At 38.5% G+C, this 17182-nt stretch overlaps 2 protein-coding genes across 4 annotated transcripts in view; one reads left to right on the top strand and one right to left on the bottom strand.

Moving 5' to 3' along the window:
* Positions 1–3998, top strand: part of LOC141908154 (multiple epidermal growth factor-like domains protein 8) — a 28135-nt gene extending 24137 nt beyond the window's left edge. For all 3 annotated transcript variants that reach the window (XM_074798034.1, XM_074798035.1, XM_074798033.1), the window contains 3 exons: positions 212–338; positions 907–1126; positions 1607–3998. In XM_074798034.1, coding sequence (XP_074654135.1) covers positions 212–338; positions 907–1126; positions 1607–2619 — 1360 coding nt within the window. In that variant the 3' untranslated portion in view covers positions 2620–3998. The remainder of the gene's footprint in view (positions 1–211; positions 339–906; positions 1127–1606) is intronic.
* A 510-nt stretch (positions 3999–4508) lies between these two features.
* Positions 4509–17174, bottom strand: LOC141908158 (contactin-6-like). Its single transcript, XM_074798046.1, has 31 exons — positions 17060–17174; positions 16293–16385; positions 15549–15830; positions 14884–15195; positions 14293–14583; positions 13919–14215; positions 13438–13591; positions 13232–13353; positions 13030–13143; positions 12803–12955; positions 12595–12710; positions 12358–12511; positions 11915–12127; positions 11759–11827; positions 11522–11651; positions 11278–11441; positions 10893–11027; positions 10630–10803; positions 10474–10544; positions 10170–10398; positions 9798–9865; positions 9119–9243; positions 8712–8824; positions 8357–8599; positions 7872–8060; positions 7663–7740; positions 7274–7471; positions 7002–7186; positions 6831–6924; positions 6440–6564; positions 4509–5212 (listed from the first exon to the last, which is right to left on the bottom strand). The coding sequence occupies exons 2-31, from the start codon at positions 16372–16374 to the stop codon at positions 5051–5053; spliced, it is 4842 nt and encodes a 1613-aa protein (XP_074654147.1). The 5' UTR covers positions 16375–16385; positions 17060–17174; the 3' UTR covers positions 4509–5050.
* Between the last annotated feature and the right edge of the window lie 8 nt (positions 17175–17182).

Below are 17182 nucleotides of genomic sequence, written 5' to 3'. Positions count from 1 at the left end.
GACAAATTCTCTCATCGGTACTTTTCGTTAGTTCTCGTTCAAAATATGCCTTTAAGCTTCACTCAAGTTAACTAACTTGATTCGAGGCCGAATTTCAGGAAAATGAAGCAAGATTTTCTGGGGACCTGTGATTTGATGAATTGAAAAAAGTTCATCCGTATGTCAGAACCCTTTTTGAAAAGGCATATTCTAAAGTCTACATGTTTTTCAGATGTGAGTGCAATGGTCACAGTAACGAATGCAACGAAAAGGACGGTTTGGATTGTCGCTGTAAGAACAACACCGAAACAAGATGCGGAACTGGTAAAGATAGCAGTATTCCCTGTCAGAAACAACAGGTTCGTCGGCTTCACATAAAACTTCCCCAGTTGAATATAAACGTATAAAACATTCACACAATATTGAAGATTGATCACGAATAATTTCAAGAAGAATGCTTCTACCCATCTTCCCATCCAGACTTGGGTTTCATGAATAACCATTGATAAAACGCTATGATGTCCGTGTTGTGATGATGATGTACAGAATCTACAATAATAACGAAAAGATAAAATTCTGAATATGTTTCCTTGAATCTAATATTCAGGAAACATTTTCGGACTTCATATTATATTATTGTGGGATTCTCTACATATTTTAAGCTTAAAATGGTTACGTTTGAATTTATGCTGGCATTGAAAATGTGAAGTAACCAATTAAAAGCAAAAATTTAAGTTTTTCGTGAAACTGGAGATCGAAATGAAGATTAGTAGAAGCATTCCACCCAAAACGTTGATTTAACAAATTTTTGTTAATAAACTTCAAATATTGCTGGTATTTCCTACACAGTTTACAAACTACGACTTATCTTGGATTTTGCCCCAGTTGAATGTCTAACTGTAAGAATTGCTCGCTGTTTCGTTTTAGTGCTCGGATTGTAAGGAATACTTTTTCGGCAAGCCGACCGACGGTCACCAGTGTTACCGACAAGTGAACGTAGATAGAGACTATTGTTTCGACCCGTTAACGCAGCGGGACTGCGGGCGTGAACCGTCTCCTCTGTCGTTACATCGTACGGTCTTCTTCGTCGTGCAGCCCAAATATCTAAACGTTGATATTCGAATCACGATCGACGTTTCTAAAGGAGGTAAAATTATTATCATTGATCAACTTATAAATCTTCTTGTTTCGATAAGGCTCTGAAGTTGGCTCTATTTCAGACTCCACTGTTTGAAATTGATTATTTCAACTCTTTTGAAGTGTATACAAACCCGGTATATGCAAAGCTGCCAACTGTTCTGGATTTTCAGTATAAGTTACTTTTCTATAATGAAAAATACTGATTGGTTTTTTTAGATGCTTAGAAAAATTTGAAAGATGTAATTGAGGGTCTTACTGTTGATTACTGATTAATTTGAACATTTTCTTTCATATTTCAACGAAATTTTACCAAAAAAATTCAATTAGTTACTGATAGCACTTTTCAGAGGTTGGCAGCCCTGTATATGCTGAAATCAATTGCCACAAGCTTATCCTAAAATATTCTTCATTTTTTCCAAGGTATCGAATAATTAATTAATTCTAATAAATAAATGATAATAAGTCAAATGATTTATCGATATTTCAGCCGTCGACGTGTTCTTCTCTCCGCACGAGGACACGTTCGTCGTACTGGTCGACGAACAATCCGGCGGCCATTGCGTCTGCATCGACCCGATGTACATCGTCGATTGGGCGCCGAGCAGCAGCAGCTGTCGTTTGACGTGCGCGCGACACAAAATGAAAGTCGTCAAGAAACGTCGCTCGAAGCGCGCGGCGCTCAACAACAGTTCGCGACCGATATTAAACATTAATAAAGCGCAGGGTTTGACGACATTCATCACCGTCGAAGACGCGAACTCGTTGCTCATCGTGAACGACGTGCAATTTCGTTTGGTTATAACTTTACCGCTGAAGGTGCATAATTTGCGTCAGTCGCGTTTTTATATCGTTTTGTTCGCGAAACAATCGATGCCCAATCAGGAATTCGAGGTATTTCTCGGCGACGATCAGTCGTTGATGACGCCGAGTTCCGAAAGCTACGGCAATTTGTTCTTTCGCCAGGATCAGCCGCATATCGACTTGTTCGTGTTTTTCTCGGTGTTCTTCAGTTGTTTCTTCCTGTTTCTCGATCTGTGCGTGTTGTTCTGGAAAATCAAACAGGGCTTCGACGAACGCCGCAATCGTCAACGCCGCGAGCAGGAAATGGAGAACATGGCCTCGCGGCCGTTCGCGCGAATACTCGTGCTCATGGACGACATGCCAACGCCGCAGAGCTCGCCGACGTTGCCGCGCAAGATTTGCCTGCCGAAAATTCCGAACGGCAGCCGCTACTCGCATAGTCTATACCACTATCATTCCCAAACGGAACACACCGATCCGACCAATCGGCAACGATCGCCGTTCCACGTGACGCCGATCGCGTTAGAGCCGACCGACGACGGGATCGCCGCCGTCGGCACGGTCATGTTACAGTTACCCGGCGGTTCGAACGTTCCCGTGCGCACGGCGCTCGGATCGGCGTTGATTACGACGCGAGTTATGTATCCGAGCGGCTCGTCGTCGAAACAACAGTTGAGACGTCGGATGATAAATACTTAATGAAATACGGTGGAGCCCGCTCAAACACGGATTAATTCTGATCGAAGTCGAATCAGTATTTCGATCTAATCCGGTTATTATTTATAGTCCATCTATTCACGAGTAGAAGTAAAATAAGATTTTTTTTGATCCGGATTACTCTGTAAACCAGATGAATTTCATCGGTCATAAAATGATCAAATCCGGATTTTGAGCGGGCTCTCTACTGTACTATTTATATGTGCTTTGACAAAATCGATCGTTGAACTATGTACAAAACCGATGAAAGGTCCGAATGAAATGCATCGATAGAAGATTATGAATCGGATATCGACAAAACCCACCTGAACTGATACATCAACTGAAAATCAAATCGAATAATTATCATGACAGCTTAACCATAATCAAAATTGACGGCGAGATCTAGGAATGCTACGATCTTAATGGCATAATGAATAGCTATTTATTTGTGACATGTATATTGTATATAGAAAGAGGGATAAGTCATTAGATGGAGTCAAGTCGATGTTTATTTGGTATTAAAGATCTGCTTTTGCTAAAATTGGGGGCTGGGGAAAAGGGGGGGTGATCTATTTAATTAGTATTCGTACCCGGTAATTTTTTCCCTATATACGTAATGCTTAAACATGCACATATACAGGGGAGGGGATGGGGGAGGGGGTACGATATTTAAGGAACTAAGTCTGCATATCTGTATTTTGATTTTGTTCTCTGAGATTTTATCCAAAAATCAAGCTTCGAAGGTAAATTTTTACGAGTGTTTTACTTCGAGTGTATACACGAGGACGTATTATTATGTTTTAGAGAGAATTTTTAAACCGAATTATGTAGTTAAATTTTACTCGATATTCTGCTCCTGGAATGTTCAATAAGACGCGAGATTTAGGGTTTATGATGAAATAAATTCATTGAATCATCGTCAGCCATGATGTATTGACGTCTGCCATGCTCAACACTTATTCGACTTAAATCATAGATATATGACCCGTTTCCAAGGGTTGGATAGAACAAAATAGGCATAGCCTGGTCTGATAATCATAGGTCGCAACTGTGGAACAGGCTCCTATGACCGGTATCAAACTAGGGAAGGGTAATTGTAATAGTGCATTGAGGTGGCTGTAAGCCTGTAGCTACGTATTGTCATTTCAGTGTTGTGATCGAGTCTATACATTGTATGTTTTGTGCATGTGTGTCCCGTACGATATATCGCAAAATATCGAAAATATCAATCCAAAAAAAATCTCCGCAAAAACAAATTTCAAACTTTTACTACGTACTATTCGGCATGTCATATAATATCATAGATGATGATTTTTGCATTTTTGCTGTAAAACAAGTTGAAAATCTACATGTATCTTTTTGTATCGTTGAGGAAATATTATGAGTAATTTATATACATAAATATATTTAAGTCTATAATGAACGGTATTGCTGTAATTTGGCTCTGTGGAATTCTACCAGTCCCGACTCATTAGAGGGAGACGAGGAGAGCTTTGGGAGTGCTTTTGATTGTCCTGGCTGAACAATGTTACTGTCATCATCATCCTTGGCTCTAATCAAGTCCTGTCCTGACAATTCCTGCACATTTTTGCATTGTTTATTACCTGCTCGAGGAACAACTCCACAGGTCCTTTTAACACAAATTCTGAACTGTGGTAACCCGATCAACGCTTAGAGGAACTTAAATCAACTTTGGAAGATGCCCAGGACCCAGTTCCACAGTTGTGAGTTAAGATTTGACTCAGAGTTAACTCTAACTGAGAACTGTGGAACTGGATCCAGATGCATGACTACTGGTACTGGTTAGTACTGTCAACGTAAGGTAGTAAAGTTCAGTTACGGTTAATTAATCCTCACATTTATTGTAAATACAAGTGATACATGCATAATAATACATTAACATAATCAGCAGATCAAGGACGGTTTTTATAACAAAGATAATGTACACAATACATTATTAATACATCAATATATGAATATCGTTAAAATCCACAGCACTCGAGAAATTTGAATACAAAATTTACAAAATAACAAACATTTGTTGAATATATAATGCATAGTGTCTGCATACAGACATAAATCTCTTAGTGACTTAAAAAACACCACAAAATAATATCAGCAGTTGGATAACTCCTTTCCCTTTCTTTAGGCTTAAGGGGTTATGGTTGTTTAGAAAGGATACAGTGGCCAGTTGCACAGTCGTGACTTAAGTCCAAAAGTGGTCTCAAATCCTAAGACTGTTAAATTGACTATAGACCAAAGTTGGTCTTAAGTCTAAGCCATGACTATGCAACCGGCCCCAGAAATTGCGATATTCAACACCCGTAAAAATATCCCCAGCCTATTTGTTCTATTTTTAAGCGAGCAACTCTGATTTTAAAGTTTTTGCTCCGTAAATTGAGTTGTAACTGCAGCAGTATGAATGAACACTTTATAGAACTGTTCTCTCCTCAAATACGATGATCGCTTCATTGTCGATCAGAATATCCATATCATCGCAATTGAAACTCGATTTTCGTTCGCGGTCCCGAGCTATTGCCGCCGCGTTTTTATTGCGCATTCTTAAATTATGCTTCTTGGTAATGGATCTCTTCTGAAACAAACAACATAAAGAGTGGATTTTAGTATCATTACAATGTGATATTGACGTCAATACCTCGAATCCACCTATCTACTGGCCCTATAATAATGATAAAGGTCTATAGCCAAGACCTATTTATATAAGGTGAATTTATCAAGACATACTCAATTCAGAGTACCCCTTCAAGTATAGCACTCGACATATTTGTTCACGGGTATACTCAATTTTTGGTGCTGAACTCTCCTTGCCACATTCAAGAGCATGGTAACCCTGAGGATAACCCCAGAAAAAAATTGCAGCCACTCGTATACACTTCAACCATATTTGTGGTAGCAAAAATCAACATAACTCATTTATCCATGAAGGATACTCAGATTTAGGACCCTTTGTTCGTCGGAATTACTACGTTTCAATAAATTCACTATTTATAGTCTAAAGGCAACCTGGGACTACAGTAACTTTCCTTATGCCAGGTATATATTTTGATAAAATATGGAATCTAAACCACTTTTCTTCTAGTACAGAGTAACAGAATGTTTAAGCACACCTCACGACAACAATTCACCAAAACCAACCACATTTCAAACAATGTTTGTTTCGATAATGTACACACATATTTGTGAACCACATTCCTTTATCTTCCAAAGAAATGGTGCATTTTTTCTTTAAATTTGATATAAATTTTGTTAAGCACAACATCACACAAGCATATACAATCACTCAGGTTTACCTGCGATGATACTGAAAGCATAAAAAAAGAATCGCACATATCACAATATAGCATTATCATTATCATTATCATTATCAGATGGCAATGTAGACACGGCCAATTGAAGCTTGAAAAGATAACTTCCACAAAGCGAAAAGTTCATTAACGACGCATGGTGTTAGATAAATCTATCTAAGATAATGTGAAAGATGAATATATGAAATATTTGTATGAAATATTTAAGAAAACTTTTATAAAGACACAATTTCTACTGCTGGTCGTCGATTCATTGAAAAATTGCTAACAGGCTACTGAAGAAGATCGCGATTAAAAAGAATAAATTCATAGAAAATTGGCACTAACTACAATATTTATACACATACCAAAAGTCCTACATTACAGATAATAGGTACCGGGTACTACTAGAGTCATAGTAATCAGTGAAAACCTATAAAATTAATCCCACAGTCTGTGTCATCATTATCTTCATAACTACTCATACATTATCTACGGTTGAATTACGGACATACCTTAGAAACCTTTGAATCGGGAGTAGACGTAGCGACCGGTGGAGAAGCGTGCGTAGATGATAATGTCGTTAAAGATGGCTCCGAATCTCTATCAGTCGGTAAATTATAACCGGGATTCGGGATTCCTAAAATGGCAGAGAATTTGATACACAGCAAATTAAAATGAGTTGACTGAAAGTTCATGACTAATTTTTTTCCCTCAACACACAGAGCATTTTTGGCAGGTTTGATGTTTCTTTTTTGCCAATTAAGGGGAGAGACCAGGGAAGAACCTTCGGCCAAGAAACTCTGTTGCTACCAGAGTTTAATCCCACGAACCTTAGATTGACGAGACCAGTGAACTGTGGCTTAAAACACTCGGCCGCTGTGCCATGTGATATGACTTCATTACCTGAGAACTGTTGCGTTGAAGTTGAAGACAAATTTGTGGACAAGCCCACATAAGACAAAGACGATGGTCCAGTATTTTCTGAAGATGGTGTTGCCTGCACAAAGATGAAAGGAGCCCCTTTAGATTTATAATCATAATATATCAGTGTCATAAGTTCAGATAAAGACTCACCATTGAAGGCTGAGAATTTTGGGAATATTTAGGTTTTACAGATTTTCTGACGTCTCCGGCAGCAGTTGAGGCAATCGATGGTGACGATGAAGATAAAGTGTCATCGAAAGACCTCTGATTATCAGTCAGACTAAAATCGTCTGTCGTGTCTGTGATATCCGCATGCATGTTCGGAGGAGGAATGACTGAAAATGACATTATGAAGTATAAAATGTAATACGGTACAAATATTACTAAATAGACCTTCCTAACTTCAGCGTTTTATTACTTACAAAACTTCATCGGTTTCGCGTGCGACTTGCGCTTCTTTCGACAACAACAAATGATTACGATAATCAAAACAATCAATATGAACAGAAGAGCAGCGGTACATCCTCCGATGAAATACGGCATGTGATGTTCAGGAATCCCGAGCACCGACAACTGCCTTCCACCTCCTGAGGGCGCGGATGTTGAAGTTGTAGCTTGTACTGCCAGGAATGAAAAAAATACTTCGTTAAAATGTAGAAAAATTCACTAGTGCGAGAGGAATTGATTGCTTAAAATGGAAATATCCAATGTGCAAAAAACCCCAGTAAAACCTTAATATTCTAGATGGTTCAAGCAATTGTGCACGGTGAGATGTTCTGTGAGATGGTGCTTTTTAAGATTATACTCTAACCTTCATTACTAGTTAACTTCAAGGTACTAGAGGTCATAGGTTGGGAGACTTTGGTAGAGGGAATGGTTGGAGGGAATACTGAAATAGACATCGTATTATCAGGGTTAAAATCAACATTCATAAGCACTAAAAAGAAATCATTTCCAAGATGCTGATAATATAACCTTTCCATAGGTAAGACTGAACAACCTTCTGACTGATAAACTTACAAGTTGTAAATGTGATTGTAACAGGTGTAACGCTCGGCCCGACCTTGGTGGCAGCTTTAACACTGACGCTGTACAACGTGCTTGGCAGCAGAGAATCCAATCTAACATCGGTGTCATTTGTAGTGACAGTGCGAAGCGTCGAGTTATGCGACGGTTCTCGTCGACGTTTCCTCGATTTTGATGGAATCGCTAAAAATGAGTAAAGTCCCCAAATGATATTCGAGCACGGTCTGAGTTACCGAAAAACTTGAGAAATAAAAATACAGTAAACCTCGCCTTACTTGGGACATACACGGTCAACTCAGACTCTCGACTAACTCAAAACAAACTTTTTCTAACTTCCTAACATATTTTCCTGTCCTTAACTCAAGACTTCGCTTACTTCTGACCAATTTTTGCCAGTCCCAGTTTGTGCGAGGTTTACTGCATTCCTTGTTCAAATGATCGCAGTTAGAAAAGAAATTTCAATATAACTTGCATCTTACCTGTTGTTCTACTCGCGATAGCGGTACTTCTAGATGAGTTAGAAACTGAAGTTCGAGTAGACGAAGTTTGTTTTTGATTACCGACGGTAGAACTGCGATCAGTAGTTGTTTCTACGGAGCCAATAGTGACGTATGTGACGATATAATGTATTATGACACCATTCTTTTCATCCGGGGTATCCCAACTTATTAGAGCAGAATACGACATCGCAGTAGCCTTCACGTTCTTAACGGGACCGGGAACTAAAATATCATAATGAAATGTACATTAAACTGAGAGTCTTCGCAAATCTGAAGATAATAACCAAATAAGTTAGTAGCTACCAGTCATGAATTAATAGCACTTATTACATACCGTGTTGTGAAGTACGGATCTCATAACGTTGCGAGAATGGACCGAAGCCGCCCGGTATTTGCCGTGTGAAAGCTCGTATTTCAATCCAATACATTGTCCATGGTTTCAGTTCACTGTAATTCGATATGAAACTTATATGAAACAATCAGAATAATGGAATATCGCTCTTGATTGAAGAGGCTCATCAAATCAATGCGACATACTTATAAGATGTTCTAACACAAGAAGCACAGCGATAACATTCATATAACGCCCTAAAGAGCAGCATTCGCATCTGTCATAATTAGGGGCAAATGGCACCACAAATTTCATCAAAATCTTTAAGAATATTTTAGAATTTTTCCGCTGCACTTTTAGTGGGTTTAATACGCACAACATCAACAACACAATTGAAAGAAACTGATTACCTTATAGTATAGTTAAGCTGATTAGTCAGGTTAATTTGCACTTGACGAGACCAGTTACAACAAGCAGCACCGTAACGTAAAATATATCCATGAATGATACTGTTACATTGATCATCAGCTACTTCCTACAGTAGGATGTATTAACACACAATAACAAACATACTTCCTTCGCATCAGCAGACGACAAAAACATGCAATTGATAAATGCTTTTCTCTCGAAATATTCTCATTCGCTTATACATATACAAGGCTTTCGAGATTATATGAGAACAATAATCATCTTTAATCCATTCAGAATTTGTTATTTTTTCAATTTCGTGATTTCAGTTCAATATGGAATTACTCAACACCAGTTATAATGGTTACTATATAACTACCGGTAATGATTCCATTGCTAGTTAAGACTAGATATATGTAGCAAAATTGTATGACTACAGAAAAGTTCTAAAACTCAAAATCATCTGGATAAATCTTATACAAGGGCAAGTTTGCTGGGGTACTACAGTATATCTATCGAAGTTAGAAGCAGAAGCAATGTATTAGATGCCTTTTTCCTTTTAAATGCACAAAAACCTTTCATGAATCTATTATATCTCTACACAAAAACAAACAAGCCATTAAGCAGAACCCCATTACCAATCAGATCATGCAACTCAGTTGTTGGATTTTTAAAGATTACCTTCCAAGTAACGAAAATAGACGATTTATTGACACCCAGTTTTATATCCTGCGGAGGCCCACTGGGTACTAAAAATAAACACACATACATTAGAAAATACAAACTGAACTTGACAATTTCAGATGAAACAGGGTGGCCACTTTTGTCTGACTTGCTTTTCCCTGACTATTCCCTGATACGCACAGTGTTTGCCCTGACTCGATAGACGGAAACTATTTATCTTAACACGCGGTCTCAACAAATTTCCATGACTTTTCCCTAATTTTTTAGCTTTTTTACAATGCTGACTATTCCCGGACTTTTACAAAGAAAGGAAAATTCCCCGACTTTTCCCTGATTTCCAGGTAAGTAGAGATGGTATAAATCACCTACCTCCTGGAAGAGTCTGGAAAATCTCGGCTGGACTCGGTGGACTCGGTCCTATCGTGTTGACACCTGTGACTGTTAGCGAATAGTACCTCCACGGCAACAAGCCGGTTAAAGTCGTACTCAACGAGGTCGATTTAACAGTTTTCACAACGCGAGTCGATGGCAGATTCATCTGTTCAACTGAGATTCTATACAGATTCACTGCACCGTGTTGATACTGCGACAAGATCGGCTGTAAATCAAAATCAAAAAGTAAATGAAAAGTGATGAAATGAATTCATCATGCAACATCACCAGAAGATCTTACCTCCCAGGAGACAAACACGGACGTGTTCGTTAAAACCGTTACATTTATATTTCGAGGACTTGCTGTGGGTGCTAAAAAAAAGAAATAATAATAATAGTAATAATAATCATAATCTTAATCATAGAATGCAGCCATTTTTACGTTACTGGTTCTTACCATCCATACTAGTTATATCACTTATCAAAGGTGTATATGAACCAAATATCGGAACCTGGCGTTCTATTGTAGCTGCTCGAACTTTAAATTCATACGGCGTATATGCCTTCAATTCTACGACTGTTAGCTCCTGATATGGAAGTTTTGGATTGGATATCTTGATGAGTTTGAATTCTGCAATCGATAATGGCACGATGATTTCAATTCTTAAATAACTATTTCAGTAGAAACATAAATCAGTTTGATGGTTGAGTAGAACTGACCAGTATAACCTTGCTGTCTGTATTGAACTTCATAATCGGTTATATCACCGTTCTTAAATTCAGGTTCTTCCCACGCCAACATCAAACTAGACTTAGTCTTTTTAATCACTTTCAAATTCCTCGGTGCAGTAGGAGCTGGAATGGAGCATTCTTTTCTTTCAATATCCATAGAACGTTAGCTTTTGAAACAAAATCTTTTGGTAATACAAGAATACAACTACTGGGTTAACTACCAGAGGGCCGGTTCCATAGTCATGGCTTAGACTTAAGACAAGCCTAAAGACCAAGTTAGTTTTATGGCCAATCTAACAAGACAAGTCTTAAGAAACCAATTTGGGACATAAGTTTGGACTATGGAACTGGGCCCAGGTTTATTAATTCTTACCGGATTCAAATGTTTTCGCTTTAAGTTTGCCAGTGAATTGACCGGTTCCAACTTCATTCTGAGCAGCGATCCAGAACAGATATTCAGTTGCAGTGTTTAGACTATCTACACTGAGCGACACGACAGAACTAGGAACGATCATTTTCACTGGATTTCCACCAATTCTATTTCAAAGTAAAAGCAAAACTCCTCGTTTAATACGGATAAATTCAATCAGAAAGACGTTCAATTCACGAACACTTACTTCGGAGAATACTGAATCACATAATTCAAAACGGAATTCTGTGGAGCTTGAGTTGCCGGAATCCAGTTTAATCTGATAGAACTTTGCGACAAGGGGGTCGGTATTTCAAGTTTTGGCGGACGCGGCAAACCTGTAGGAAAAAAATATATGCCACAACCAGACATCAATTCACTCGAACATTTGCTGAGCAAAAAGCAAGTCTTTACCAAATGTTTATTACATCAAACCATGCCTTACCTCTGACATAAACTATCTTTGTAAGTTCCTGTCGACCAAGTATATTAGTGACTTCGCATTTGTAAATACCTTTATATATAGAACATCGAAAAAACTTATTAGAAATTTGAATTATCAGTTATAAAAACCGTGAATCGGAAAGATTTTTGTAATTACCAGCGTCATTTTCTGTAGCGAATTGCACGAGTAACTGATTAAACGTCGGGAATGAAACACGCTTATCGAGCGATGGTTTTATCTCGGTGTCGTTATGAAACCACCTATAAACAGGGTCTGGAATACCGGCACCTCGACACTTCAATTCTATACTACGACCGCGACTAACGACTAATGATCCAGGCCGACCTAACGATCTTAAAACAGGAGCCACTGTAAAATGAATAACGATAACTGTGTCTAAAAGGACTCGAAACAGAATATATGAGTCTACTCTGTAATTTAGGCCGTATTCCGATCTAGGAATAGCAATACAGGATTACAAAATCTCTACCGGCCTTCCAGTAGGTTTACAGATTATGCTATTCCCGAATAGGTAGAGCGTAACAAAGGCGCCAGAAGAACATTCTGTAATCGGTAGAGTATTTAAAGAATGTACTAACCTTGAACTTTAAGAAATCCAGATTTTTCAGCACGTCCTAATGAGTTATTGGCAATACATTTGTAAACTCCAGTTTGATGGATATTTATTGAGTTGATCGTTACCACAGAGTTATTACTCGAGAATTTCATATCTTTCAATATCAGTCTAGAGCCCTGTAAAGAAAGAATGTATTCTTTATGCGGACAAAATGCAGATAAATGAACGAATCTTTAAAACGATAGGACAATATACTTACATTATAAAACCACTGAATAGAAGGTACAGGAACACCTTTAGCTTTACACAATAAAACAACGGTATCAGAAACATTGACAACATTTTCCAATGAAGTCTCCGTAAACTGCGGTTTAGCTGTAAAGAATACAAGGACATATTCATACAATTTAAACAAGATGAAGTTGATGGAAGCCATCAAGATATAACGTAACGTTTTTCGAACTTACTGTACACAGTGAGAACTGCATGCGAACTTTTCATGCCAGCCGGGTTGGAAACCTGACAGGTATACGTTCCAGCATCTCCTGCGACAGCTTTCTTTATATACAAGCCTTCCGCTACTTTCTGTATGTGTTCAGTATACGTAATAACTTGACCATCTAGAAATATTAAAAGATATGCGAATAAATCGATGGATATACCATCAGAATACGAGTAATGTATGAAATGATACCTTTCAACCAGGTGATGACCGGTCCCGGATCAGAATACGCGATACACTTTAAAACAGCCGGTTGGCTTTCATTGACGGTAACACTCGCGACAGACTGGAGGATAGCGACCGGTACTGAAATGGGATCATATCATCAATTTAGAATACCGTTCAGTAGAAACTGATACAACTCAAAGTATGATACACGTAATGACTATTTTACCAATCACATTCACTTTCGCCGGTTGACTTTTACTTGTACCGAACTTATTTGTCGCTTGGCAGACGTAAATTCCCTCGTCAACTTTATCGACAACGTTGATTAGTAATTCTTGATTTCGCATGCTACAATGAGAAACAGCAGGAATCAACATGATAATTCATTTTTTAAGTTCTGGTGAAAATATCGAGTGATAGTGATGAAATTACCTTAAATTTATACGAAAATCGGGATTGAGTTTTTGGCTATCCTTGAACCATGTAACTGTAGGGAATGGTTCACCGTCAACTTTACATTTCAGTCGTAATAACCTGCCTTTGATAACCGACACGGGAACCGGTGGCTCCAGAATCTTCGGCCCTCCTATAACGTGACGAGTATAAAATCAATGGCGATAAAAAATAGGTGATCTATCCAAATTCGATGCAAACTTAAAATATAAAATGCCACACTGAGAAAATAGAGTTTCCTTGAGTAGTATATTTGTTCTGGATTGAATATCTCATAATTTGTTATAATATCAGCATTCTTGAAGATGACTATCAATATGTAGTCGAAACATTGAATAACCTACTAGCTCAATGAAACTTTTCAGACTCTATTTTTTCATTCTTCTATTTCATATCATCATCATCACAACATGGACAGAGTGTTTCATCAATGGTTATTAATGCAAACTATCATCTTTACCAGAAACAGTAAGCCAGGCTGATCTAGACATGCGAGTGGTTGGGGCTGCTTTATCATTAAACGCGACGCACGAATACATCCCTTCGTCGGACTGTTGAACGTTCGAGAAATACAGATCACCGGTATTCAATACGGTGACGGCAAACTCTCCCGGTCGCTGAGCGAACGGATTATTCGATTTATACCAGACGACTTGAGCGGCTGGAACGCTGTACGGAGGAGAGCACTGTAACGACACGGGCTGTCCAGCAAAAACACTCGTGTTCGAAGGCTCCAATATAAATTTCGAGTAAATTACTGAAATTTTCGAAAGATACAAAATATCAACGCTATACTGTAACAAAATTGACAGACTGCTTTTTAAGGATACATACTCGCAACGGTTAGTTTTGTTCCGGATGAGGCGACCGATCCTTGCGAATTAGATCCATTACAGATATATACACCGGTGTCTTGTTCGTCGAGGGTTTTAAATCGCAACTGACCCGAGTTCGCATCAGAAGTAATGCGGTTACCGTCTGGCGTCAAAATTGAGCTATTCTTCAGCCACGTAACTTGTGGAATCGGGTATCCACTTATCGAGCACTTCAATGAAAACGGAAGATTAGCAGCGGCAGTAATCGCGTTTGGCGGCTGGCTCTTCAAGGAAGGCGCTTCGACTAACACTGAAAAATATCATAAAATCCAAAAATATCTTAACACATGAGAGTAAGTTCTTAGTTGATCCTTCAATGTTAGATATTTACACTTTGGCACACCCGATTGGCTGGCAATGCAAACAAACTCAGCTTCATTCTCAATGCTCATTTGTCAGTGGACTATGAATTTCACTATGGACGACTATGTAGGCTGATAGCTCTATTGCCAAGTACGTTTCAACTCACAGTGGCAGCGAATGTGTTAAATTTTGAAACAGAAAGTGAGTAGAGAGTGCAGAAAAGAACCGCGATTCTGAAAGAACTTACAGTTTATGATAAGCGTAGCCGCCTGACTATATTTAATAGCTCCTGTGAGTGGATTCTTAGCCGCACAACTATACTGCCCCGATGCGTTTACAAAAGAAGTTATCTGAAGTCCACTAGTCATTTGTTGGCTGCCACCTCGCCCAGTAACGCCGTATATAGCGGTCTCGATATTACCGGAGGTAAATGTTTCGTTGTCTTTGCGCCAGGTGATGACAGGGGGCGGAGCGCTGCTACCTGACGTACAAGTAAAAACAGCAGACGATCGACCATTCGATGTCATGGATACCGGATCGACGACGAAATCATCCAAATCTACACAATTTAGGAAAAACAATCGTTGATAATTTGTAATAAAATGTTCGACTTTATAGAAGTCAATGATTCATCATTCACTAGAATCGGAATAGAATCAGTGTAGATGGAAGATGAGCTGATTCATCTGACTATTATTACTAGACCCCACAAAAACGTATTAAATGTATTCAGGTAATACTAGGGATATGCTATTCGAGGACCATGACCACGATTTGAGGATTTTAGAACAAGAAGCCATTCCTTGATAGGGCGGGATCCTGGATTGCCACAGTCGATACTAGAGTTCTCTCACCTGCTGGCCATAGGTGAACTAAAGTTGGTTCTGAAATTTCAATGATAATTTTACTTACAAGGAGCAATAATCGATGCTGCTGAACTCTGCAGAGTTTCGTTACTATACTGTGTGGTGCCTGCCGTACACTGATAACTTCCGTAGTGACTCGATCGAAAAGACGCGATATACAGGGAATTATTGGCGAATATCGAGGCAGACGGAATCATCGACTGGTTCCCGAAATACCAAACATACGTTATATAGTCACTCTTTGCGGTTAATGAGTCTACAGCAACGCAATCTAATCGCAAACTGTGACCGATCATAACTGCTTGACTTAACGGTTCCTTTACGAAATCTGAAATCAAATATATACATGCTCTTTTCGTGGTTGTAAATAGTTCAGACTATTTCTGATCTTCGTGAATATCATCGAGAGAAGACCGCAATGTCGATTTTAAACAATTGTTATCGAAAAAAACAACAACATTTGTTCAAATCGATATTGTGGGTTTCTCTCAATTTTAGAGTATCTTCGCTGGATATGAGATCCATCGTCAGTATCCCGGGTCAAAGTTCGGTAGCCCAGACTAAATTTGATTTAGGCCTAAGTTTTTTAATTGAGAAAATCCAGGAAAAAATTAGAAGTGTATAAGGGATTGTTTTAGGCTATCTAAATGTTTAGTATCCCAAAAACAATTGAATACTGTCAGGACACTGGAAAATCAAGCCATAGGTGGTAGGGTGACCTAAACTGCAGTAGGACCATTCAGTGCGTATCGACTATAGCTGTTGTAATCATGTAAGAAATGTCACGTACTTAATTTTGCATCAGCTTTGTCCAATTGATAATACACGGACAGAATAACAAGAGACAACTGATAAAACGGTAACACATTCATCGTTGAATAATCTGAAAGTAAAACTGATAAACATCAACCGCTATTCGTGAAAAATGAATTGAGCAGGCAGATTTCGGATCAATCCATCCGCATCCATTTCGACTAGAATACGCTCTACCTATTCCCGAATAGTGTCATCTGTTAACCTGATAAAAGTGACTGCTAGAGATTTTGGTAGGTCTTGATTTGTCTCTAGGCCTACCGATTCGGGAATTCTCTTCTGGTAGGCCTACTGTACATCTTAGAATTAACTTAACGAAAATTGCGCATCGTTTACGTGTTGAACGCATCGCGTTCTTGGTTATCGTTCCAATTGAAAAGATGTTCCAAAATGCCAATCGATTTCCGTTTTAAATGCAAACGAAACGGAAAATAAACGTAAACGATGTTTCTTTTATTCTAAGCTGTACCGTACGTTCGTTTCTATTGTTTTGTTCGTTTCTACCATACACCTATTCCGAAATAGCATTCTGTAAAATCTTGTAGGAGCGGCCTGTAAAGAATTTGTCATCCGGAATAACTATTCATAAACCAGAATACATTCAGCCGCCTGAATAAGAATTGAGATGAAATTCGATTCTTTTCTTTCACCGCCTTTCAGTCACTTCCTTCCCTCTCGCCCCCATTGAAAAAACAATTCACTTTTAATTTTTGTCGAATGAAAACTAAAGCAAAACATACGAACCTCTTCACACAAACATAGAACGACTTCTTCATTTAAACATGATTCGAACAATTGGAAATGAATCAATACAGTTGGGAGTATTTTCTGACAGCTACCTTTATTCAATTCAATTCACTAGACCGT

This window comes from Tubulanus polymorphus, chromosome 7, assembly GCF_964204645.1.
Source record: "Tubulanus polymorphus chromosome 7, tnTubPoly1.2, whole genome shotgun sequence".
In the NCBI taxonomy this organism is placed as follows: domain Eukaryota; kingdom Metazoa; phylum Nemertea; class Palaeonemertea; order Tubulaniformes; family Tubulanidae; genus Tubulanus; species Tubulanus polymorphus.
This window is presented reverse-complemented; position numbering and strand designations above follow the sequence as displayed.